The following is a 27,507-nucleotide window of genomic DNA, read 5'->3' on the forward strand; positions in this document are numbered from 1 at the left end:
AATGAGACTAGATGGGCCATGTTTAGAGAAGTAACAGTCAACCTAAACATGATGCTATAGAGAAAGTAGTATTAAGCCTTTGAGAGACCTGGAATGTTGATACATTAAAATCTATGACATTTCTCCAGCCAACTAGCAAACCAATTTGAGAGAAACATATTAACAATTTGAGGAAAATATTGTGATTCTTTGTCAATGGCATAAGTGCATTTTGGCTGCTTGTTAAAGGCATCTTTTCTTATCCTTCAATGTTCATGGGGAATTCCTACGTATAGCTGCCTATATCTCTACCCCAAATTAGTGGAAAAGGCACAAGTTATGGAGGCAGGTAAATTTGGGGTTGAATCCTGAATGCGCCTTGTGCTATCCAAGTGGATTGGGCACACAATTTTTCCTATTTTTTTGAGACAAGATCTCACTCTGTTGCCCAGACCGGAGTGCAGTGGCAGTCACGACTCCCAACGCTCAGGTGATCCTCCTGCCTCAGCCCCTTGAGTAGTTGAGACTACAGGCGTGTGCCACCATGCCTGGCTAATTTTTATATTTTCAGTAGAGACACGGTTTTATCATGTTGCCCAGGCCGATCTCAAACTCCTGGGCTCAAGTGATCCGCTTGCCTCAGCCTCCCAAAGCACTAGGATTAGAGGCATGAGCCATCACCACTGGCCCACACAATCTTTCTAAGCCTCAATTTCCTCATGTAGAAAAGATACATATGTACATATGTATGTATATACACATACTCACATACATTATATATATATATATACACACACACACACACATATATGTACATTTTGCAGAGATGCAGTGAAAACTAGACACAAGGTCTATAAAAGATGTAGCATAATGTTTGGCTTACAGTAAACACTCAATAAACAGTAGGTTCACATTCAACCAAATTCTTTTTCAGCAATTAAAGTTCCTGGTCATCCAATGGCATGTAAAACTATCTGTAAAACACGAGAGCCTTAACTTTGATTCTTCCTTTCTTCATAAGACTGTCAACAGAGAAAAGGAAAATGAGAAGACAGTGAATACCTTAGTCCTTGGTTCCTCTGACCAGCTGAAATGCAAGGAAGCTTGGCTGTCTGCCTGAATCCAGAAAGTGTAATTATTTGTCTCTGGAGCCACAAAGAACCCACTGAGCCGTGCACTGTAAAGCAAAAGAACATAGAGTCAAGCAAGGGTAACCAAGGCCCAAGTCACTGAACCAACAAATAACTGCCCTTGTACTTTGTCTTCTTTTATGGTAATGAGAAAGAACAACCTGATTCTCATGCCACATGATTGTCCATAATATTCTAGAAAGAGCTATAGCACCAGCCTAGTCTCAACAGCCCAATACATCTCTACACTGACCACAGATCCCCTTGCTGTTGTGTCAGCTTTGTGAAAGTTGTAGCCACAGCACACAGCTATATGGAGGCTTAGCTGATAAAACTGCCTAACACATCTATTGCAGGCCCTGGATCATGTATAAGCTCAATCTCTAGTAAATATTATTCCTCTTACTAGAAACAAAGAAAGATTGCTTATCAGAATTCGCTCTGAGCTAACCAGATACCTCAACACCTTCAGAGAATATTTTTCTAATTAAAAATATGATCCACAGATAATAGTTAATTCAAAATGTCAACAATTTCAAATTAAAACTCATAAAATGCAACTTTGAAGAAGATTACAGGCAATTTCATAAAATATTTTTTTAAATATATTTTTAATATTTAAATTCTAGCAACCTAATAAAGGTAGACACAGTTAAGGAACTGATTAGACTGCCTAAATAAATACCAAGAATATTATCTGATTATGCTAATTTTTTAAATCTTCAGATGATCAATATCAACATGTTTTTAAATTTTCTTTAATGTATACACATTATCTTCATTTCTGATAGAATTTTTAAACCAAAAAATAGCTTCAAAAATAACAATTTAAAGGTTCATCAATATAATTACATCAACTTACCAATATATAAATAATATACATATATTATATATAAATAAATATTCTAATTTTTTAATTTAAAATTTTTAGATTTTAAAGAGATTAATGAGAGAGGAAATGGAAAATTAGTTGCTCTCTGGCTTGTGGTTCCTCAAAATGGCAGTTAAAGGGACATACCCTACAAGACCTACTGCAGAAGTCAAAATGTTATTTTGCCTTTTGGGGTGGTCTGACTCACTCCTTAACATTCCCAAACACACCAAATGTAGCTGAAAGATTTCCCTTTGAACATTATTAAATAGTCATTAAAAACTATGACAAAGATGAATTATTAGGTGCTACAATAGACCACAAATTAACTCCCACATTTTTGTTTATTTGTTTCTTTGTTTAAAGATAAGATCTCACTTTGTTGCCCAGGCTGGAGTACAGTGGTGTGATCATGGCTCACTGCAGCCCCTAACTCCTGAGTTCAAAAGATTCTCCACTTCAGCCTCTCAAGTAGCTGGGACTACAGGTGCACACCACCATCCCTGGCTAATTTTTTATTTTTTATTTTTTTTAGAGACAGGGCCCGGTCTCAAACTCCCAGACTCAAGTGATCCTCTTACCTCAGCCTCCTAAGTAGATGGGATTACAGAACTGAGCCAGAGCATCCAGCTTTAACTACCACTTTAAAATCCTAAACTGGTGATTAAGTACCTAGTTACCAAGGCTTCAAGAGACACTTTCCTGTTCACAGATTACCAGCCCTACTTGGCTTATTCAATGCCTAAAAATCCCGAAGCTTTTTATTACGCCATTCAGTTGAAATCTATTTATTGGTGCAAAAGTAACTGTGCTCTTTGCCATTACTTTTGTGCCAATCTAATAAAATGGTAAAATATTTGGAGGAGGTCACAGACTGGCTGAAATTCACACTCAGAAGTCACAGCCATCCACTCTGAGAAGGATTTCAAAGGGAAAAGAGATCCCTCATTCTATAAAGGACCCATCCCTCAACTTACACACTGAGAACACACTGAGGAAACTGTGTGTCTGAGCAATTTTTAAGGTTTCAGATTTTTAAGCTTACTTTAGATTAACAGAAATTTTGGCTACATCTTTGAAAGGATTAAAAAGACTAAAGGAATTACACACCATTAAACAAGAAAATCATAATCATGATGCCATCACTACTACTGAAAACAATGTCTCACAGAACCCAAAAGAGCTTTCCCTCTATACAAGGCCCATTGGGTTGACCTTCAGCACTGGAAGGTTATTATTACAGAATGCTGCCTAGACTCTGCTCCCTCATATACCCAAAGAGCAAATTCTTGGATCTTTCTTTGCATCAGGCAGATGTTAGTTTTACCTCTTAACCATGTACCTAAAAAGCATGTTTTACCCTGCTGTCTTTCAAGTCTCCTGGCCTGCTCAATGCTAGCTCAATGTTCTAGCTGATAATCATCTCCAAAACAGATTGTAAACTTAGTTGTGGAAAATATAAATTTTACACATTCATCAAAATTTGTCCCTGCACTAGCATGACCAACATTGATTGAGAATACTGTCAAACTCTGTTGTTGTTGAATTGGCTGGTGTTATAAATTCCCTGGAAATCTCAATACCTTCCATATCTGTCTCCTAGCCTCACCTAGGTTAGTAAACATGCATTTGATGTGGACTCCCACTTTTGCTACAACATACCTGAAAGGTTGTCCTTCCTTTGACCAAAACCCAAATGGAGAACTGGCATTAGGGACAATCTGCCACCTGTACCCTGGGGTGGCTTCCGTCAGTTCCAATCCCTCAACAGCATCTCCAACTTCAAAAAGAAGCCCTCGATTGCCTGTAAGACATGTAGGTCTCATAAACAGTACAGGGCACAACTTCCCAAATTGGAGAACTACTCTATTTCAAATTACAAGGTGAAAGATGACCCAGAGGCTACCTGTAAAAGTGAGTCAACCTAGAGCCAGATGGAGCAGTCACATGAAAGGTTCTCTAGATAATATTAAATACAGATGTTCTGGAAAGCAGTAACATTCCTTGGGGTAGGAGTTTGCCTTTTTAGCAAGAGTACCTAGAGAAGAGAACCAAGTCCTGGATAAAATGTGAATGAGCACACAGAAGCTGAGGCTGAGTAGAAGGAGGACAATGTGATTGTGTGCTTGTGACATGGCTTGGCTTTGTGCTTGTTAAAGCCAGAAGTGGACTTCAGTACCTTTTAAGGCCCAGTTCAGTGGGGAAATTCAATTCTCTAAAGTCCTTTTTCCCTATAACATTGGCAATCCTTAAGTTTCCCAAGTGCCATGGCCTCAATTTGTGGACCTGCGCACAGAGCCAAATATGTGGCATGCTGCTATTATGTGACATTTTAAATGATATTGTATTAATTTGTATTTTTATTAAGCAAACCCCAAGGCCAAAGGCACAGGGACCATCAATACTGAATACTAACTTAGGTTGAAGGTAAAAGCTCTGGAATCACAGCTAGACATGTAGCTTTCAGCAAATTCCTTGATGTCCTTGCATCTTCATTTTCTCATGCATCAAAATGGGACCAGTAATAAAATAGCAATAATACACTAGGACTAAGGGAAAATATATACACAAAGAGCTTGGAATACAGTAAACACTCAATAAAGGTAATTATGGTAATTATTATTTTAAACTAATACTGTTGTTCCTCAACAACTCCCAAAAGGGAGAGGTGGATAAGGAACAAACAGAAAAATAAGAGCATATTTTGAAAATATTACCTCAAACCATACCAAGTCCAGCTCGGCCATAGAGACCCCCACCCAGGTGATGCTGAAGGCATTAAGAAGCAGACACCCAGATAGAACAGCAAAGCGGGACTATCCAGGGGCCAACAGCCTTCCCAGCTGAGAGCCTCAGGGTCTGACGGCATTCTGGACTGAGAGCCTCGAGCAGATGCTGACACACGTATTTATTCTCTCTGAACAGGGGATTATTATTAACAGCAGGTGTTCTGTGTTTTCTCATAGAACCAAGACAAACTAGGTAGGCAGCTGGTGCCTGCTTACCACTGATCACGGACAAACTAGAAAGCATTCTCCACGAGGGAGCCAAGGGGGTGGGTCCCATATACCAAACTTACTGTTTTAACCGGTGTATGATATACATATGCTGTTCTGCTACTTTAGAATGCCCCAGGCAGTTTTCCACTTGGGAGGTGGGGGGGGGCGGCTAGGTTTTCCTTGCCATCATTCTTCTTGGTAAACAATATATCCTACAAATTTCTCAGCAATCATACACTCAGCATTTCTCAACAAAACCAGGATTTCTCAACCCAGCATTACTGTATCGGCTGGTAACTGTAGTGAGGGGGTGCCCTATGCATTACAGAATGCCTAGCAGCCTTCCTGGCCCCGCCCACTAGATGTCAGTATCACCACCACGACCACCACCACCACCTCCAGTCTAACAGCCAAACAGGCTTCTACACATTGCTACCTGTCCCCTGAGGGGCAACGTTGCCCCTGGTTGAGAACAATTGGTTTACATAGTAATTTGCTGGGCTTTTGTGGAAGAAACTTCAAAAGCCCTTCATAAAGGACATTACTAACTGTCAAAACCAGCTGCATTCAGGAAATTATCCTACCACTACCCAAGCAGCGAAAGCAGGAAATAAACACTCAAAAAGGGAGCAGCCTCTCTATTTCCTGACAGGAAGCACACATTATCCCAACTACTTGTTTCAGCAGTTTTGTTTCCTTGGATGGGAGCTTTCCCTGAGTTAAAATTGCAGATCTGGGAGCTGGAGAATTCTCAAGCCAAAACTCTGCATGCATTTTCACACCTGAATGGCCTTTCTTTAGAAAGGTTTCTTCCCCTGCTGGGCAACTTTCCTTGTAGGTGCTGTGCCTCTAGAGTTGACTCTCGGCCGCCTGTAGTTTAACCATTAAGTCAGCCCCTTGGGCACAGATGTGCAGCCTGTGGTTCCCAGCTGGGTAACACACCAACCGCCCTTCATCCCTGACTACACTTGAGCCTTCGGTTCTAATGCTCAGCAGAAAAGTGCTCCAGTATAATGCTCTTAATTTGCTGCTGTGGGGTAGGACGTTTTAAATAGAGGACAGCTGAAAGCTCCCTTGCCGCCTCCATTTCTGCCTACTTCGGGCGTAAGCTGGTGGCAGCATCACAACACATCCCTGTTTTTCAAAGCAGCAGACAGATGCCGACAGGGGAGAAAAATTCATATTTTAATGCATCCCATTGTGCCCCACTCTCCTGCCTTGTCTAATGCTGTTGTTTTGAGCAGAGCAGACTCTAATGCTCCTGCCTTCTTAGCCAGTGGACGTGCAACAGACCCATCAAATGAAGGAAGGCAGTTTGGGGGTTTCCTCCAGTAGCTGTAACAATATCTTGAGGGCAGTTATGCTTTCTGGATCATGGTCTCTTCTGGCTGCCACTGGCCATACATCCAACTGGGGCTAGATGTACAATGTCACGAAAAACCTGAATAAAGCTAAGAGACTTCCTGAAAGGATAGCCTTGATGGTACTGTGGACCCGGGGCCCACTGAGTTAGCCAGTCAAATAGATGAGATCAGAATTCACTTTTATTTCTACTCACCAGTCCCTCATGATTAAAGCTATAACTAGAGAGTTCATTGAACAGCCCTGGTGGTTTCCTTACCCGGCTGAGGGGAGGTGAGCCTCGCATTTTTTCCTGGAGCCCGAGTGGTGCACTCAATCTTCCTGGAAGACACATGTCTAATATCACATGGAATACCTAAAGGGAATTAAAGAAATTTATGTACGTGTGTGTATGTGTGTATAGGTATACGTATACAGATATGTGTATATATACGTGTGTGTGTGTGTGTGTGTGTGTGTGTGTGTGTGTGTGGAGAGAGAGAGAGAAGAGGCAGTGGGAAGATGTGATGGCAAGACCAGACTGAAGTAGACAGGCTCCTATTCTAAGGTAAAGGGCTAGATATAGATGGAACAGCAAAAGCTGTCACCCCAATTGAAGGCGAAAAGAGAGAGTGCGGAGCATAAGGCAGCTTGGAGTATTCAGAAGGAAAGACACGCAATGGAATGCTCTTCACTGGGGACGTACTGAACCACTTGGCCAAGCGTAGGAGGTAAGTGTGGCATGACAGTGTGAGGACACTCTCCTGTATCCTTGGTGTCACCAACTACAGAAGCATCCCACCAACTACAGGAACTGGAAGAACAAAAGGCTCTAGAAAGATCCACAAAAGGGTTTGCCAAGGTTGGGGTGTGGGGCAACTCCAGAGTAATCTGCATAGCAAATGCCCACCCATTCCTGCTTGTCTATATCAAGATAGCTAACAAGGAAGAGTGAAGAAAGGGGCTGTTTTTCTTAAGAGTAAACCTTTGTCAAGAAGCAGCTGTATTTCTTTCTTTCCCTTCACTCACAAGCTAGGGGCACCTGAGGGAACTGCCTCTGAATTGTGAGTGTGTCTACAGGACATCCTGTTCCTGTGACCCATGTACTGCAGGACTGAGATCCCACCTGGTCTCAAACACCTGAGTTATCAAACACGGTAAGTCAGAAGGAGCAAAGCGAGCTTCCTCCTGCACCTCTCATGCTAGACAGACATATAGTCTCCTAAAGCAGCTGAAACTATGAACTATTTTCAGCCACTTCAAGATAGTTACCTGCGATGGTAACTTGGGCGGAACTGTCAAAGAAGTCTCCTGTAATTGTGATGTCTGTTCTTCCCCCAAGGCTCCCAGTTTCTGGAAACACAGATAATATTTCTGCAAGAGTTTGGAAAAAAAAAGTTAGCTTTTAAATATAGATCAGAATATGACCCAGATAATAATATAATAATAGGAGACATTAATAATTTCTTGCTTTAGCTTTCTAAGTCCAGCAACAAGTTGAGTTTTTTCTGGTAATTACTGTTTTAAAATGCACATAATAAGAAAAAGACTAGAAATACGTATCATCCAGGATCAATATTTGAAAGGAGGGGGAAATGTGGAGTTGTTCATGGTATCTGCTAAAGTCCCTAAGTATCATGATGTTTTCTTAGAAAATCTGTCTCCTGACCTCAAGGACAATATTGACAAGTCAGGGAACAGTAAATTACAACACAAGGAGCCATCAACTTTGGGTACACTGGGAAAGACTTCAGTTCACCCATATTAATCATGATTCACTCTAAGCAGAAGAATGAATTTCACTGTCTTGAGGAATTTCCCACTCTTCCCCACACTGAATGCTCGCACATCATACCTCATACCCAGTTCTTTTATGCTACTCCTAATTGTTTGAAATTGCCTACGGCGGCCGGTGCGGTGGCTCATGCCTGTAATCCCAGAACTTTGGGAGGCCAAGTTGAGTGGATCACCTGAGGTCAGGAGTTCAAGACTAACCTGACCAATATGGTGAAACCTCGTCTCTATTAAAAATACAAAAATTAGCCAGGTGTCATGGTGTGCCCCTGTAATCCCAGCTACTCGGGAGGCTGAGATAGGAGAATTGCTTGAACCCAGGAGGCAAAGGTTGCAGTGAGTAGAGATCGTGCCACTGTACTCCAGCCTGGGTGACAGAGGGAGACCCTGTCAAAAAAAAAAAAAAAAAAAAAAGGAAAAGAAAAGAAAAGAAATTACCTACAGTAATGCGACACATAGCTTTATCTCATCCTTTCCTCTCCTGTGATCAAACTTTGACATTTCTAAGATTGATTCCCTCCAGGGAAAAGAGGAGTTGTATTTTGTGTAAACTGAAGGTACAAAGCCTAATGATGAATGGTTACTACCTAAAAATAGACATTTTATGAGGATATTTTATAATGCTTTTTGCCCATGAGACAAAGCAGAGGAGAAATATGGGGGGCAAAGATTGATCCCTTGCCCTCAAATACCAAAATTCACCACTAATTATAATAACCCCGTGCTTTTAAACTACTACTTTATAATTCCTTTTTTTTTTCCCCCACCGGCACTGGAATTTTGTATCAGTTTTATGTAGAGATTAACACATTCTTTTGTTATGCATTTAAAATTACACAGATCAAAGACAAAACAATTTATAAAGTTCTTAAACTTTTAACATAGTTGTAGATAATTGATAATTTTTTTCAACATTCACAGAGCACCCATTATATAGCACTAGGGATGTAAAGATGAATACAAAACAGTTCCTGTCCTTTGAGAAGATCAGCATTGTAAGGCAGGTATGCAAAACTATCATTTAATACCTTAGGTTGGAGAAATTAGAGAGTATATGAAAGAATAGAGAAGTTGAGGAGTACAGCGGGAGTATTGAGGTATAGAAGAAAATGTTTAGAGATGACACTAATCTGAGTCTTAAAGGATGAATTAGAAGTGGCCTAGCAAAGTGGAAAAGGAGAGGGCATTTAAAGCAAAAGATAGCCTGAGTGTGGAGAGAAGAAATTGCACGGTGCATGTAAGTGTTGCTGGAATACGAGAGAGAGAGAGAGAGAGAGAGAGAGAGAGAGAGAGAGACAACAAGGATATCAGAAGCTTGGCCTATTTCCAGTGAGGGATAGCAAGCCATCAGAGGATGGTGAGCAGGAAGAAACTATGCATCAGACAGACGCTTGATGCAAGGGGAAGGGCTTGAGGAGGCAGAGAGCAAGTTGGGGCCTCTAGAAACCACTGCAGCATGTAACACAAGAGGTGATGGGGTCCAGAAACAGGCAATTGCTGTACAGATACATCATAAATAAGAGATAAAAACTGGCAGCAATTGGTGATCGAATGGATATGGAAAAGAGGAGGAAAGAGAAATACTGGATGAATTACAAGATTCTTGCTCCTCTAACTCTTTAAGCCACTTTTGGAATAAGAAGGATAAGCACCACTTTGTCCATTTTAGAGATGTTTAATTGAGGCTCAGAAAGCTTAAAAGGCTTAACCATGCTCAACTAGTGATTGAATGTCAGCCCCCGAAGAGCTCAGCCCAGGGCTCTTTGCAGTTGTGCACACCCCATCTTCGTACAGCCTCCTCTGCTATGAAGAAGTTCTGGCCTGTAAGTCCCGATCCCAAGAAGACATTGGCCCTGGAAATGTAAAAGAGCTGTGTCGTCAGAGACACCTGTCAGCCCATCAATCATTCCAGGGTTTGATAGTAATGGGCAGGCTCACAACAAACCTTGGCGTGGGGTGGCAAGAAGACTGTACTTCCCACCACATATTGGCTATGGACATAAGATGTGGAATTAGAACTACACATTCTAGCACTAAGACCTCTGGCTTTGGACAAGATGTTTATCTGAGTCTGTTTCCTCATCTGTAAAATGGGGCTAATGTTACCCCATCTCATAGTTAAGTGAAATAAATATTGAGATCGCATGTAAGACACTTAGCAAGGGTCTGACATTCTTCTTGCAGCACCTATCACTATCACTACCACCTTGAGCGCTTCTTCAAACTTAATCCAAACAGACTAGTTATACTGTTCAAAGAAAGAAACAATAAGGGTCAAAATTCAGCTGTTGCAGGAGAGTAAATGACATTTGCTCCATGACCTGTGAATTATCTTGCACTTCTAACAAACGTAGATTTTCATTGCTTCTGGAATCTGAATCTTCCTCACAGACATGTCTTCAGTGGCTGTGTGACTGTATTCCATTCTAGAACCTAAATATTCTTTAGTAGTCAGCTTTCTACTACCAAATCGAGTTCACATCCATGCAAGTTTCCAATTTTCACATTATTTTTTAGTGTGAGGGTTTACTCATCAGATGGCAACAGAACAGCTTAACATCCATGTTATTCATAAATTGTTGAATGAATGTTCAGAGACGGATGTTCAAGTAACTGGAAAGATGTGCTCTAAGAGTTTTTAAGTGCCATCTTTTTTATTTTACTTTCAGAACATAGAATAAAGCAAGACTCTCGTTTCTTTTACTCAATTTAGATTCATAGACTTTGTATAGAAGCTTATTATCAAGTCTTTTTTAATATCTTAACTAAACTTGACATGGATACAAGCAATTTAATCTCAACCAAAACCAAGATGCCATCTATGATCGTAGGGAGAGCTTCAGATGTTAATGGTCATCAGGAAATGGCCAAAAGATAGGGAAGGAGGGACCAACGTTGTGTGAGGCACAGGGAAGGGAGTACATGGTGAAGGGAAATCGTACCTGAGTGTGTCTGGTACAGGAAAAGGTCCTGTTTAGCGCTGATGAGCCATGCCTTCTTGTGGACCATTGACCTTTGAAAAATACAAAGTTCTGTTTTGAATGAAAATATCATCTGTGATTGTATTTTTTTGGTTGGCTGCCTGAAAGGAAGATTGGGAACTAACCTCTACTGATCCTTAGCACAGTTGAAACAGCAGCTCCCTTGGATGACTAGAGAACAATACCAATGAGACAAAGTTGTTTTCTGATACATAAAATTATCATATGGGAATAATGCCTACTTCATAGGGTGTCACAAACGTTCCACGAAATAAGTGTGAAAAGGCCTAGTCCTTAGTTGGCCTATAGTCAATATTCAACAGATATTAATTTCATTTTTTCCAAAATGAGAAAGCGATACAATCTCCATACTTTGGGCTGTAGAGCTATATATAATGTGTTGCTGTCATTACAATGCAATTATTATCAATTAGACCCTCCACTTTTAACAGAAACACCTGTCAAATTACATATGGGCAAAATGTAAGGTAAGGATTCAGAAATACAGAATCCTAATTTATCACTTCCAAGTGTGATGAAATGTGGACCCCTTCCATCTTGAAGAAGGCACTTGCTGGATGATACAATGCATTTCATGAAACCATGCTCCTCAGAAGATACATGTGACAGTTTTCAACCTATAGTACTTTGAGATTACTTAAGATTAATTCCCAAAATTCTACACCACCACCATATTGAAACACACATTGCCTACAGATGAGAGAAGAGGACACAATTTTATTCACTCAAGTAAAAAAAGTCATGAAGGCACATGTGGTCTCATTATACTATTCTGTTTGTATATGTTTAAAATTTTTCATCATAAAAAGATAAAGAAAGTAAGCAAGATGAGAGAGATAGCACAAAATGAAGACAAATTTGCCTATTTCTATTCCTAGTTACTTACTTGCCTCTGTTAAATACTGAGAAGCTAACATTCTGGGAGCCTGTAACACAAAGAAACACATATTAACTCAGGAATCTGCATGAATCTTCTGGGCCAGGCCACCACTGCTTTCATAAGCCCAAAGACTCCAATATCATCAAATTACCATCCAAACCTGTAATTTCTTTAGTGGTTCCCCCAACCACCAAAAAAAAAAAAAAAAAAAAAAACCACCTCAGAGGCTTAGCATCATTAACAATTGTACTTCCAGCAATAAAAGGGCAAAAGTAGTATTGCATAGCAGGGAAGAGCCCAGGCTTGGCGTTAGATGGAGCGTAATTTAAATATTGATCTACTGGTAACTAGCTTCAATTTTCTCACCTGCAGAACCAAAATAATCCCTTCAACTTCACAGGTGTATGTGACCATTAAATTAGTTTCTATATGAGCTGTTTCATATCGTAATGTTTTCCAGGGAGTTCTCAACAAACAGTAATTGCTGTTATTATTATTATCCTCATGAGACTCAATCTTACAATTGTTTTTGTGTTGGATACAGAGAAATAAATGGATAAGACTTTAAAATTACGTTACTTCTCTAACAGACCTATGTAATCGCCTTCCACATGGCACTGCAGAGTCCCAAGACCGTGGTCCTCCTGAATAGGATAACTAAGGAAAAGACAAACTGAGATAAGAATGAACAGACGACTCATTGCCACAAGATCTGATTCATTAACCAGGAAAGTCGAAAACAAAAGATAACACAAATTCGCCAGAGAAAATGGTAGGTACTGAAGGTATAATGAGTTCATTAAGGCAAATGCTTAGGGTAATACTGGTTAGTATTACCCCATATATATACTAGTTAGTAATACCCTAAGCACTTGCCCTAGTACTAACTAGTATTACCCTAAGCATTTGGTCCTTTCTTTTCAAATGCATCATATGACAAGTATAGCAAAACACTTATTTAAAAAAAAACAATCTGTTATCAAGTATGAGCCCCAGAAAGGATAATCCTGAGCTAACAAAATGCAGGCACAGGAAGTCTAGCACAAGTGTAGAACCTGGCTCTACTATACACCGGTATGGAAAACTGAAACCAGACAGTGTCATTCTTGTAATGGCCTCTAAGGAAGGGCAACCCATCCTGTCCAGAGTGAAGCAAAAATCCAGCAAAATGTTGAGTATTTGAACTGGAGTGTGCAGAAACTTATTTCTAAATTTTTTAGTTATTTTTACCTTTGCTAGTCATTGAAGCCTAGTGGTTAGAATCATGAACTCTGGGGGCTGGTTAGTGAGACAAGGTTCAAATCCCAGGTCTGCCACTTGCTCATTTTGGGACGTTGCACAAGTTACTTAACTTCTCTGTGTCTCAAATTCCTCATCTGTAACATGAGACTAATAAATGTACATACTCCCAAGATTATTGGGTGACTTCAATGTAAAGCATTAGAGCAGAGTTTGGCCTATAGTAAGCCTCTAACAAGTATTAGCTATGTGTTTTCAAGGAAGGCTTTTGGCATCCACTTCAACATGCATTTTGAATCAATCCCTGTGTCTTTTTCAGTAGTCTAAAGATAAGGCAGTCAATAGCTATGTGTGATTTCTATTTAAAAAAAGAAAAACAGATATGTGTTGAGTGGGGAAAGAAAGATAGAGAGAGTGTGTGTTGCATCCATGTAGAAGAACTTACAAGCATATGCATTGGCAAGATAAATAAGACTCTCACCAGCTTCCCGTCTGCCTGTTTACAAGAGAGCAAGGAGTAACCCATTTGTCTCCTTGGGCTTCCAAGATCACTGGGCTGGATTAAAAAAAGAAAAGAAAAGACAAAGGATAATTGTGCAATGCTCCCAATAAACATTCCTCACAAAACTCAGAGGAAACATGGTTATGAATTATTCTACAACATTGCAGGTGGCTGAAGGCTGTGTCTCAAGTGGATGTTAAGTCAAATTCTCAGCAGAGAGTAGGGGTGCACTCATGGCTAATGCTTTCACATTAAACAGAAAATATTTCCCCCTTCCCAAAACACCTTCATCGTCTCCACACTGGCTATATTGGTTCTATAGCATGGCATTTATGCCTTTATTCCCTCTTTCACAGGCTTTATCCCAAACCAAGGCTGAGATGGAACCAATTAGCAAATATGGCACATTGCCAAGGATATACTAGGAGTTTCTATCCCCCACAACAAGAGTAATTTTCTTGTAAGGTAAGTTGACTATTGCTTAATGCCAGAAATGTAAATCTTGAGAGTAATCAGATCATGTTCTCTTCAACTAGGGTAAAATCAGACAAATGGAGTAGAATAGAAGAGGATGCCCCCAACCCATCCAGAGTGAAGGAAAAATTAGACACCATGTATAGAATCTATGCAGCTGAGCATATAGTAAGATTATTTTCCTTCTGCCTTATAAATCCTCGGTATAATTGCTTCATTTGTTGAATGATTACAGTTGCTTAGAGCTTCCCACAAACTCAACAATTTCAATTATTTCAACACTTTTTGTCTTGTTCTCCTCTCTCTCTAGTGTAGATGATTTAATAGTAACACTTTCCACCACATCTCCAGTGAAGAAAGCCATGTTGACGTCCTAATCATTTCCAGAAAACATTAAAAGCTCTATGGCTTTTAGTACCTGTGTCCATGTTTTCCTCTGATCCCAGTAATACAATTTCTAAATACACAAATGGATAACAACCAAATAAGAAAGTTATAATGCGCTTTTGGGTTTACACATTATTTTATAAAGAATCTATTTCAGCCTGAGAAACAAAGGAAGGAAGGGCGAGAATTCAAAAAGAAAATCCACTGATGCAATTATAGTACATTTCGCACTGAGCCCAGAATGACTAGTTGTCAGTAAATAAATAGATAAACTTAATTGACCAGTTGCAATTACATTAACAAAGTTTGCTGAAGCCAAGCTCACGAGGGACCGTAAACCGCAAAGAGGAAAATAGCAATTCTGTGCCAACAGCTTACAATTTATTGCTGTCAGGGAAGGTGGTCCCAGGAAGCCATGCAGCATGCATGTAACTAGTTAAACACAAAAACAAACACACACTTACCTGTCAATGTACTCAGCATCAAAATCAAAAGTTTCCAATCTTCCAGTGATAATCCAGCCATATACATGTATTAGTTTTCCTGTTTGAATAAGAATTTTTTTTAATTCAATGGACTTAGCTCAAACTCTCAATGTATAATAAAAACTGTGTTTCTTTTTGATTACTTATAACCAATATGGCAAAGCTGGTCATGACCCGGAAAATTAACACTTTTAATAAATTGTATAACAATAAGGTCAAGGGTATGATTTAGTGATCAATATTACGCAATATAAAAGCAAAAATAAGCAATTATTTCAATCACAGTCATAATCATCTACACGTGGAACATAGAAGGAATAATAGGTTTATTCTTCACAGACCCAGAGGTGTGAACGTTTCAGAAAGGAAGGGCTTATTTCCACATACTGCCCTGTTACATTCTCTTGGCTCTGTGGAGACCATCTACCCAACATGAGATTTAAGAACAATGTGCCTTGGGGTGCCCCAGACTTCATGAGACTTTCCTCTGGACACTTGCTAAAATGAACATGTGATATGAAGAGGCTCATATCATACAATCGGATGGGTTCTCAGTGATCCCAAGTATGCGCCTTCCAAATAGTTACAATATTTAACCATGTTTACTTAATCTTCTACCATCACAGACAATGTTTAGAGATGAGAGAATGTTGGTTAGTGATATAAACCTCAAGGAATGGAAGAGAAAAGGGTACTGAGGGACTCATGAGGTCATGAAATCCAGAAGACTCTTTATGGACACTGAAGGTCACCAAAGAATGTGACCAAAAAGATGTTCCCTTCATACTGCACTTGTGTATTATTAATAAGAAGTGACTTTCATCTACAGTCATTGCATGACTGCACTAAAATAATATAAAACTTTCAGAAGGTATTACAGCTACCATTTTATAGGTGCATGGGTGGAAAGACCTAAAGACAGACAAAGGTCACAGAGTTGGCAGAAACCTGGAGCCTCAAGTTTCCTGTTACTGCTAAAAAAAAAATCTGGAAGAATAATTATAATTTCAATAGGGCTAATAGATCGATTCCCTAGCCTTGGTGGGTATGACTTCTGGCTTTGACAGGCACAATTTTAAAAACTAATGAAAGATTGCAGAAGTTAGGAATTTCTGTGGGTTTTTGTTTTGTTTCTAAACAAAGATGGCCAACAGAGGCTAACAAATGGCCACACCAGACCACAGTGCTGGGAGATTACATGTCGTCGTGAAAGACTGCTAACAACGTGTAGAAATCCAACTGCTCAGAAAGCATCGTCCCTCTTGTCCCTGACACCTCCCCCATCTCCCTGGCTGCTATGCTGGGCAGGCTTCCCAAATGAAATGAAAGTAATTGTCTGGAAAGTGATTGAAAAGATGCAGTCGTGTGAATCCTGCCCAGAAGGACCACTCCAACCCAGCCAGCCACCAATTCTTCCCCCAGAAGGAGGAAGAGACACAGAGCAGAACTCCAGCTCAGTGGGAGGAACAGGCTTGGCAGATCTGGGTGCCAGCTGACATTCTATTTCACACCTCTAATGGCTGGCTCCTTCCTCATCCCTCACCCTAACAAGATATCTGCCATCTAAACTGGAGTTTCTAACACCAGAGCAGCAGGGACCCAAATGTCTTCAGGTAGTGTTTACAGACCACATCCCTTTTTCATAAAATATCAGATCCTCATTATTCCGACAAATGGAAAGGAACAGATCTGCAGAAAACCCACAGGACTAAGAGGATGCCAAATTCATCATTGTCCAGAATATAATTTAAATTCACACACACATAATCTGTGCCTACACACACAAACACAGAAAATATACAAATGCTCTTCAGTAACTTAGATCTTCATTTTGACATGCTTGAGCAATTGAGCCAATCAAAACAAGATCCTTCTAAGCATTTAGGCACGATTATAATAAAAATTTAGCAACTTTTTAGCACATTCGTGCCATTTTGGAAACCCTAACAAATGAAAAACCTTAAATAAAGGTAGGAATTTGGCAGGAATCAGACAGCAAATTATATATAATCCTAGTTGTGTTTGCTACTTAGTTTTAAGCCAGATTTACCAATTCCTGAATCCACTTCTCAGTTGCAATCCCTTCTCCTTTTATGTAAATCCCCCAGCTTTGTATAATCTTCTTTTCTATCCTCCTGGCTTTTACATATCTGTGTGCTCTCTAACTTTACAAACAAAACCCCTAGATGAAGACTAGAGTTAATGGTCTACCAAGTGGCACCCAATGCTACTCAAAACATGACAAAATGGTGGCTATATGGGCCACTCTGAATCTAGCTGTCTGGTTCAAATCTCAGCTGTAATATTTATTATCTCTATGACTTTAGGCAAATTTCTTAACCTTTTGCTACCTCATTTCTTCATCTGCAAAATGAGAATAAGAATAGCTCTTCTATTGTCCGGTTTTTGTGAGGATCTAGAAGATATCTGAAGAGCTTGGACTGGAGCCTGGCACCCAGTAAGGGTTTAACAAAGGTTTATTATTATGTGAATGATTATAAAGTTAAAAGCAGGATAATTCCTCTTCCCTCCAGTCTCCTCCATCAGCTCATTTGATTTTGCTGGCCTCTTTTTCTTTTCATGTTTGGATTCCTTTTGTTTTCAGTGAAGTAATAGAGCAGAAGTGCCTGAGGTAAAACCAAAGCAAGTTAAAAAATGAACCGGAGGTTGACTCTTATTTTCAAAACAGGATCAAACAAGAAGCTAAATTTTCCCACTCATAAAAACCACTCACCTAGGTTTGCAACAAGCCTTGGCAAAGAGATTCACAATTATTCCTATTTTAATAGAATATTTCCTACCTGGAACTCCACTTGAGGGATAAACTTGGTGAACGATGGGTGTCTGTGCCTTGGAAAACTGTTTAGAAAATATTGCCACAAATGAGCATGTCATTAAAATGTTCACAAACACAGGAGGCACAAATGTTACTCAGACAGCATTACTTGAAGGTAATAAATGGTTACCTTTCCTCATGTTAACCTCACATCTATCTCGTTCTTTTTATCCTAATATTTCTATGAAACAGAAATGACGGATATTATCATATCTCTACTATAGATGAGGTAGAGGTAATCTTATTAAGGTCACATAGCCCTCCATGTTGTACCATACTGTCCAAACCTTGACAAGCCTGTTTCTACTTGCCCGCCTTTTATACCCAAGAACACGTTTTACTAGAAGGAAAGGTAGACAGGTTTTTATGCAGAATGTCAGTCTTTTAATTCCATTATTGCAATCTGATGTTTTGGGGGGCCTTTAAGATTTTGATTTTTCTAGAAAGGAATACACTTATTTAATTCGATGAAAACTTAAATCATTATCAGCCAGCACCTTGGCAGTATCAGGAAGCTACAAAAAATGAGATGTTGGATAGGCACACAACTGAGGTGCTTACTAGGGAAATGGAGGGTCCCTGCTGTGAGAGAAATAACTCAAAAGATTCAAGGAATGGGGAGCAACACTGTGCTTCAAGGAGGAGGAAAGCAGCGTCAATGGGATCAGTGTGAGCCTGAAAAAGCCTGGAGGTGGCATTCCAAATCATGTTACAATGGCCCTGTCCCCAAAGCACACCCTCTGCTAACCATAAGCTCCTAAAGCAGGGGCAATGCCTGACTGAGTCGCTGCTGTGTCTCTGTGCATAGACTGATATGTAGACAGCATTTGAATCTTTGCACATGAATAGAGTCACCCAATCTGGGATGACTGATATACAACCTGGAAAGACAGGTGAGAATGAGGCAATCCCAGGAACTCCATCTCACCTGTAGACACCTGGGTTAGTCTAAGATTAGTGCATTACTCCATCAGAAAATCACATCAGGGCCAGTGTGAAGAAACGGGAAAGCTTAAGGATGGAATGGCCAGACTAAGGCTTGACCTGTGAGCCAATGACTCACCTAGGAACAGACCTGGTTTCCCCACCACTCCCCAACCTCCTCTAGATGCCTAGACTACCACCATTCCACACAACCTACAGTGCTTCCCATTTGCAAAACAAATTACAGCAGCAAATTGTTTTGTTTGGTCTGCTTCCAGCACCCCAGGAGTCCACCTTCCCAGAGAGAATATCACCAAAGAATAACTCGGTTGTTAATCAACAGCCCTAATCAGACTTTGAGAATCAACAGACATTTCAACAAAACTGATGGTGGCTTGCCAAGCATAGGTTTTAAGTATTGATCTGTACGCTGTACAGTCTGCCATGAAGGCTAGCTTCCTCACTTTCTAAAGGAAAAAGTTAGAAAATAGTTCACAGAAAATATGTGCCGTCACGGGGTCAAAATAACAATGCTGTGACTTCACAAATTGGGAGCTGGCTCTGGTCTCACCAAAAGATAAAGATTAATACAGTTATGCACACACCTGCCAAACATTCAATCCCCACCCCAGCTTCCCAGACAACCACTGCCCCTAGGCCTTTGTACCAACATTATTTCAACTGGACTATATCATAGGAGCCTAGTGAAGCAGAGTAGGGGTTATCGACCCATCTCACAGATGTTTAGAAGCTGAGACAGCTGGACCAACCAAGTCCAAACCAAATAGGGAAGCATATCTCTCTATTTCAACCTGAAATATAAGAGCTACCGCTCAGTCTGTAATCCTGCGACTGGACTTCCATGGGAAATAGAGCAACTCCTTTATTACTCCCTCCCAGCACCTGAGATTGTGGTGGGCCAGGCTTGGGGTTAAGCCTCAAAAAGGGCTTCACTTGTGATTCTCTCTGAGCTGACACAACGTAACATAGTACATTTCTAAGAGAAACAGGCACCTGGTCACCCACCAGGCTAGAGACATGACAAAGTGAAAAATTAATGAGCTTCCAAATCAAGCTTCCCGCATGCTGCTCCTCGGGCCCCAGTGAGGTCAGTAGAAGCAAGAGAGGGGAGAGGAAATGCGGCAGATTAGGATGAGAAAGCCGCAGCCACCAGCTGTGTGACCAACCTTCTGTGAGTTATTCAAACTTGTCAGTGCCCACAGCAGGCTCTTTGCAGTGGACTGGCAAGATGGGATTAATTTTTAATACTCACGGTTCCCCCCATCCCAGTCCCAAAACAAAGAGACACGCCATGTTTTCTTTAGCTTGGAATGCCTCTCATTAACTGCGTCCCCTGGTGATTTTTCATCAACTCGCCAGCATAGTTGAACCACTGATGGACCTGTTTTCTTTCATGTGCAATTTTAGGAAGCATTTCTCTTCTTTCCCCCTCTCTCTCTAACCAATCTTTTAATAAGTAGGAAAACTACCATCTGAGGTGAAAAGGATCATGGTGATTAAGAAGCATGTTTGGCCTTCTCTTTTCTGTTATGTTCCCTGAGACAGGATAGAGGCAGTGGTGCGGCTCTTAGTAAGAAAGAATGATATAATGATTTTTCTTTCTGCTGCATATGTGCAAAAGCAAAATTCCAGAAAACAAGATTCTCTTGGATTAAGACACAAATTATTAAACCTGTAACAACAGCAAATTCGAAATTTTAAAAACAAAGAGCCTATATGAAATGTGGATCGTAGGAGAGATGAATTTACAAGATGAAGGCTTATTCTGAAGGAGCGTTAATTAGTGACTACATTGTATGTTTTGAAACAGCTCTTAAACAGAGGTACCCCATGTGAAGTGCAACCACATCCACAGGAGTACTGCCAAATCTCTGCCTTTTATAAACTGTCTAGGACCTACCTTTCAGAGATTGTTTTAATATAAAACTAATCTGAAATGGACACTAGACTGAACCAAATATAAACAAACTCCTGGTATAGTTATCAAGACTGTAAAATAAGTCAGGCATGGCTTCCTAAACTCTCTCTCTCTCTCTCTCTCTCTGCTTCCTTTTTCATCTCCCTAAGCATGAAGGAGAATTCCAGCAGCAGATAGATGTCCTTTTGGTTCAGTGTTGGAAAGACTAGCAGAAATATACCAGGAAGCAGGGGGAGAGGTAGAAATTGGGTCTCTTCACCAAGGAATGTGGGTCCTTGAGTCTCCTCACCATGCTGAGACTCAGCATGATCCAAGCTATAAAATGAAACACTGATCTGCAAAGGTAATCTTGGTGGCCCCTCTATGGGCTTCTGTTTGGGGGAGAATTTAGAGTCAGACGCAGGTTCAAATCTTGGTTCTGCCATTTACTACCTGACGACATGGGCCAATTATTTAATCTCCCTGAGCCTCAGGTTGTTCATTTGTAAACAACAGTAAATAGCTACCTCATAAAATTGTGAGCATTGAATTAGACAATTTACATTAAGCATTTTGCTAGAGGCTGACACACAAGTGTTCAACATTCATCTTTCGTTAGTAGAATCTAAGAAACTGTCATTACCATCCACCATTTTTTTAACCCAGTCAAGCAGACACTCTGGCTCATTTACAATTTGCCTTTCAGCAACATGAGTACACCCTCAGACTATGTAAACATACCTTCCTCCAGCCTTAGAACCCACCTTGAAAGTACACCTGTCTCGTAGTCCTGGACTTGGGCTGCTTATCAACTGACCCCCGAAGTATGCTTCCAAGGAATACAGACCCTCGTGTGCTTCAGATCGCAGAGATCTGAGGACAAAAAGTAGAAATCCTTATGAATCAAAAACCACGAATTCCCAAAGCTAGCAGCCCACTTGACCACTTCAAATTTCCTCCCTCCACTTGTAAAACAGAGCTAACCAAGGATTCCTATCAATCACCTTTTGCCTCCTAGATCCTCTCATAATTATTAGACGTTAAGAACTGGGTCCTTCAGCAAAAGTGGTTATGATTTTTTGTGTTGAAACTGCCTGAATTGTTTTTAATATGTCATGTTTCTCAGAATCATAGGTTCATAGGACTTTAAGAATTGAAAGAGACTTTGATAAATAATCTATTCCATTTCCACGTTTTAAAAAATCTCAGAAAAACTAAGAGACTTATGTGTATGAACTTCAAAGGTTAAGGACAAAGTAGGCCTTGAATCCTAGGCTCTTTCTGATAATTGTCTGAGCAGCCCATAAACACTTCATGTAGCCATCAAAACAGAGAGTCCTGAATCTTGTCTCCTCTTTTTACAAATATCACAATGGCTTCTTTGCCACCTGAGGCTGACATCCATGTTGATTTTTGTCAGAGGACGAATATGACGAATAAGAAAGAAGCTATATTTAGAAAGTGTCTCCTCTCCAAACCTTCCCAACAAAATCTTTAGTATGACCATAAATATTTAGATCTGAATTGTCCACTGTGTTAGCCATTAGTCTTACGTACTTAACAAGCACTTGAAATATAGGTAGTCCCAATTAAGATATGCCATGATTATAACATCCACACTAAATTTTGAAGACTTGGTATGCAAAAAATATACAAGGTATCTCATTATTAATTTATATAGATTACATATTAAAATAATATTTTAGATATGTTGAGTTAAATAAAATACATTATTAAAATTAATTTCATTTATTGCTTTTGATGACTTTTTCATGTGGCTAAATAGAAAATTTTAAATTACATTTGTGCTCACATTATATTTTGATTGTGAAGTGCTGCTTTTGATGCTGCAATGGCTGTTTTAAAGAAAACAATTATGTGTTTTTATGATAACGATGAGTAAGACAGTATTTTGTTGATGATAAACTGTATATTGTTTCACAGTTAAATGTTAATTGAATCTGATATTGTCTTCCAATCAATTAGTATATTTAATAGGGTAATATTTCTTTTCTTTAAAAAGATGACATAAAATCAATGGTGCATCCTAAAATCATTAGTATGTTGGGATAAACGAGATAGGACATGTAAATCTCCAGAGCTTTGACTTAATTCATGGCAAGTCTTTGCAGAAAGTCTATGCCCAAATGTACCATAAAACCTAAGGAAAAATATTTAACCCACTTTTAAAAACAATAGTAGTGCTATAAAAAAGTTCAACTCAAAGGACATTTATTGAACACCTTCTACTTATAAGGTATTGAGCAATGCATCATGAGGATTACAATGGTGAGATTAAATACATCCCCTGCCCTCAGAGCACTTAATTCAGTGAGGATGAATCTGACAAGTGAGTCACTGACATATAAGTGTCATGAGAAACTCAGGGCTGAGGCACAGGGTCATTATGTTTACACATGCTGTACCATTGTGTAAATTACCAACAAAAAAAAATCTCTTCAGAGGTGATGAATTGCACAAAAAAGTGTGGGTGCACACACATACACCCTGTGGATGAATTACTACAAGTTGTTTCTTCTTCTTTCAAAAAAAAGGAAAGATAACACTTAGTTGGAAGTTCAGGGAAGAGGTGGCATTTATAGCATGGTTGGTGATTTCAAAAAGCCAAAAATGGAAGACGGGGAGACTTTTATTCAAAGAAAGAACAGAAAAGGAAAGGAAATAACGGTGTGTGTGTTTTTTTTTCTTTAACCAATCATCCATTTTTATGCACTTAGGCATGAGTAAATAAAAATGAACATGAACTAGTCTAAACTTCACAGGGCAACAAAAACTTGAGTAGAAAAATAGATTTCCTGGAATCCTATAAAAATATTTTCTAAATAGAGGTAATGTCAAATTCAGCAAACGGAGCCTAAAGCAAATTTCCTTACTAATCAGTTTCAGTTTGGGGTTTATGTGCAATCATTGCAATTATGCCTATTCCAAAGATGAGTATTTGCAATGGCAAAACAGCACCATTTATTAAAACCTTAATACCCATAGAACTCTTTGCAAAAAAACAAATGGAAACACAATCCAGCCTCTCCTTATGAATATCTCAGAGTTCCTCCCCATACTCTCCCTTAAGCTCTAGATCCCGGATAGGGACCTTTTAGAAAGTATATTCACATGAAACTTTTTAAACAACTCTAGCTGGCAATTGAATCACAGCGAAAGCTGTTCTAATATTTCACTAAAAGCTACTGAAATAAGCAAAAAGCCCTCATCCTGTCTGGTCTTCCTATTGCCCGACAAGTATACCTGGTCCGGCATGTCACCACAGGGAAATCCAAGAAAACAGGAAAGACGTCACAGGGGATACTTAGCAGTGCAGACACCACTATGCTCGCATTCACCAGGTATATCTCCAATTGAGAGCCATTGTTGGGGTAGAGAACACCCGACTCCAAACCTAATGCAAGGGAAAAAAATCTCTGGCTGAATAGAATTGTCATCCACACAGGATAATGTAAAACTGTGCTAGGATTCTAGGGGCAATGTTAGACATTAAATTCGCCCAGAGATTAAATTAATACTCCTCATTTCCTCATAGCTGCTGTATAAAGGAGTTTTCTCATTTATGATTTTATGAAAGAGTTTTCTCTCTTCAGATTCACCTAAATCCAGAAAAGAATTTTTCAGCCCTCAGATTTACTCTTTACTCTGCTGGGGATGGATATGGTGAGCAATGGTGTAGAAGCTCCCAGGTAGAGGACTGTCTTTAAGGAAGATAGCCAAGATTCTGGGAGACGCATTGCTGAGTGCTATGCAACACACTTCTATATAGTCTCATGTAGAAATCCCAGAGTCCCATCCCACAGCATGGAATGGGAAAGTGGACACAGATGTGTCATGGCATGATGTGCTTTGCTTTGTGACATTAGCAAGCCAGTATCTAGAAAGACAGAAGTTGGTCAGTCTGTCCATCTGCCTGCAGGCCCACTTTTACGCCTGTCCTCAAAAAGTGTCCTTACACTTTTACACCTAAAGAAGACTAGGGTTCTTTCGGATTGTAGGTCACTAAGAAACATGCACTTAGTAAAACCCCAACTCACCATCAAAAATGACTGTGATCCATGTTCCCCCTGCAAGACTACCTTCTTCAGGTTCAATATGTAAAGTCAGGTGAGGTACTGTAAATAAGTGAGAAAAACATTGGTTTTGAAGGTCAGATTCAAAACCACTAGCTTCCCCAATATTTTAAAGCAAAATTTAACCTGCATTATAATCACCAGAAAGGCTTGATCAAGCACAAGTTGCTATGCCACACCCCCAGAGTTTCTGGTTCAGTAGGTCTGGGGCAGGCCCAAGAATTTACATTTCTAACCAGGTACTGCTGGTATGCAGAACACATCATCAGAAGCCCCATTTTAAGAAAAATTTTGACCAATTTCTTTCATCTTAGACATTCAAAAACCCTGCATTCATCAGGACAATTCTGAATTTCTACTTCCTTTGGGAAGAGCCTCAGGGACATATTTGGGTCCTGATCAAACCCATGCTACCTCTCTCTGCTATCTTTCCCCCTCTTTAATCAGGTGGCCATATTTCACTGTAAAATCACCACTTATTTTCAGCCCTGGAGGGAAAAAGAGACTTCCATTAGATTGGTGCAAAAGTAGTCGTGGTTTTGCATTCCTTTTAATGACAAAACCACGATTACTTTTGCACCAACCTAATAGCTGTTCTTATTTCAATTCTCCTGCTTAACATACTGTCCTCTAGTTTCCCCTCATGATCAGATCAGAATGACTTCCCAAATAAATACAAAATTCCCTAGATTTTTGACTAGACTGCTTAGAGAGGGAGTGAAGTATGGATCATTGCCGGAATTTCTTTTTTTTTTTTTTTTAAAATTTAAAAAAAAAAAAAAAAAAGAAGTATGGAATTTACATGCTAGGCTAGATTTGATTCTCCTGTATAGATCACCAGCTAAGCATGGGACTTAATCAATCCCTCCATCTTTGAAGATGTTCCTGGACATGCCTTGATGAAGGGAAAGCCAACTTAAGGAAGCCAGCAAATTATCATTCAGCTGCTCAGTGAAGTAACAAGCAAGGAAAGTGTTACTGACGGAATTCTTTGTAGTTTTCTTATCAGAAACTGTGTCTAGCCCAGGACTTCCATTTACAGTTACTCTCACGATGCATTTCACAGCTGAGGGTAGTGGGGAGCCATGTCACATTAACAACCACTTACGGCAGGCCCAGACAGACTAGACCATCCTCCAAAGCTGATTAGATATTTCTATCTAAAGAAGCCCAAAAACAAATGCCATAAAAACATACAGAGAATAACCAAATTCACAGAGAAAACTGAACAGATGATTTGCAATAAGTGTTCTAATCATTATGACAAGTTATTCTCTTTGGAAAGGTAGGGCAGTAAAATCTAAAAAGAATTACATCACATAGCCCAAAAGGAATTATAAAAGAAAGGTTATAAGTTATTAAAAGCTCTGCACTATAACAGCAATCTTTATTGGCCATGAAAAATTGAAGTATATAGTTGTAACATTTTAGTACATAATCTCAACTGTTAAACAGAAAAAAAAAATTATTCAACAGATAATTTAAACCCAAAAGCAAATACTTGAACACCTCCTCTAAAAACAATATTTTTAATTCAATTTTTTGATTTGCAAGTTAAAAATGCATTTATTTATGGTGTGCAACCAAATTAACACTTTAAGTGTCAATAATAGTTCTCAAGGTAACCTATTGTGTTCTTTATAACTCCTTCAAAACACATTCTACTCACCTGCCAAAAGTAGTACTTCAATACTCATCAGAGAGATCAGCCAGGCAGGCATCCTGTCCACTTCAATCAATACTCTTAAGATTGCTCAGACATTAAAAACATTTTCAGTTTTGATTGGAGCAGCATAGCTTTTGTGCTTTATAAAAAATAAAGTAAAAAAAAATATCACTTTGTTTATATACTATTATTTTGCTCTACTGAAACCTGGGAAATTAAGGATATGAGGTAAACATGGCCTTAGTGTCTTCAAATGGACCCACCATCTTTCTAAGCTCAGGAGAAAAGGATTATCTAAGAACCTTACATAAAATCACCCCCACTCTGCCCTCCTTGTCCCACCAGCTTATTGTATATATGTCCCCCAATTTATTTTAAGCTGGATAAAAAATAACCTCTTTCATTAACTCATTATTGAACAAAAGCTGAATTCTTTATAAAAGAATTCTAGATACTAAAATTCTAGTTTGTGGTGGGGTCTGTCTGCTTTGCCCTGTGCTGCCATTCCAGCTTTCCCTTGCAGTAGTCTCCAGTTTGAATCCTGCTCTGCAGCCACACCGTTCTCACCACCACTCAGACAAGCCCTCCACACATCAGCCTCTGCCTTGGCCCTTACTGGTCCCTTCTTGGATTCCCTCAACTCACTCCGTGGCCTCAGGAGATCCTGGCTCTCCTTCGTGATACTATTCAGGAGCCCTTCCTCCACTGATTCTTTCCTCAGCCATTCCGGCTGAACTTCTAGCTTCCGTGCAGCAGAACCTAGACCAGATAATGTGGCACACATAACGCCTCTTCTTCTAGACGGCACATTTCTTGGAGAGACCCAAGAACCAGTCTTCTATTTCCACAGCCTTCTTAGTGTGAAAGTGTGGTGGTCCCACACAGGGCTGAGTACATTGGAGTTGATGAATACATATTTAAATAGCCTAAATCTGGGTTTACCTAATCTGAGATGAACAGCTTTCACTCTCCTGGGACGGTAGAGT

General features: G+C 39.7%; 1 protein-coding gene across 4 annotated transcripts in view; it reads right to left on the bottom strand.

Annotated features, from left to right (window-relative positions):
- The window catches only part of PKHD1 (PKHD1 ciliary IPT domain containing fibrocystin/polyductin), a 496,842-nt gene extending 470,180 nt beyond the window's left edge, over positions 1-26,662 (bottom strand). For 3 of the 4 annotated variants that reach the window (XM_032299663.1, XM_032299664.1, XM_032299662.1), the window contains exons 1-14: positions 26,525-26,662; positions 24,820-24,897; positions 24,026-24,176; positions 21,526-21,634; positions 17,885-17,942; positions 15,063-15,141; positions 13,717-13,791; positions 12,589-12,653; positions 12,003-12,042; positions 11,057-11,127; positions 7,593-7,694; positions 6,601-6,696; positions 3,643-3,784; positions 1,042-1,156 (exon numbers count right to left, since the gene is read on the bottom strand). In XM_032299663.1, coding sequence (XP_032155554.1) covers positions 1,042-1,156; positions 3,643-3,784; positions 6,601-6,696; positions 7,593-7,694; positions 11,057-11,127; positions 12,003-12,042; positions 12,589-12,653; positions 13,717-13,791; positions 15,063-15,141; positions 17,885-17,942; positions 21,526-21,634; positions 24,026-24,176; positions 24,820-24,897; positions 26,525-26,576 — 1,233 coding nt within the window. In that variant the 5' untranslated portion in view covers positions 26,577-26,662. Of the gene's footprint in view, positions 1-1,041; positions 1,157-3,642; positions 3,785-6,600; positions 6,697-7,592; positions 7,695-11,056; positions 11,128-12,002; positions 12,043-12,588; positions 12,654-13,716; positions 13,792-15,062; positions 15,142-17,884; positions 17,943-21,525; positions 21,635-24,025; positions 24,177-24,819; positions 24,898-26,524 lie in introns of those variants that run through there. The other variant, XM_032299665.1, reaches the window with a different exon arrangement.
- Between the last annotated feature and the right edge of the window lie 845 nt (positions 26,663-27,507).

The sequence above is a fragment of the Sapajus apella genome, unplaced genomic scaffold, assembly GCF_009761245.1.
Source record: "Sapajus apella isolate SASKATOON/1434 unplaced genomic scaffold, GSC_monkey_1.0 scaffold41, whole genome shotgun sequence".
NCBI classification, from domain to species: domain Eukaryota; kingdom Metazoa; phylum Chordata; class Mammalia; order Primates; family Cebidae; genus Sapajus; species Sapajus apella.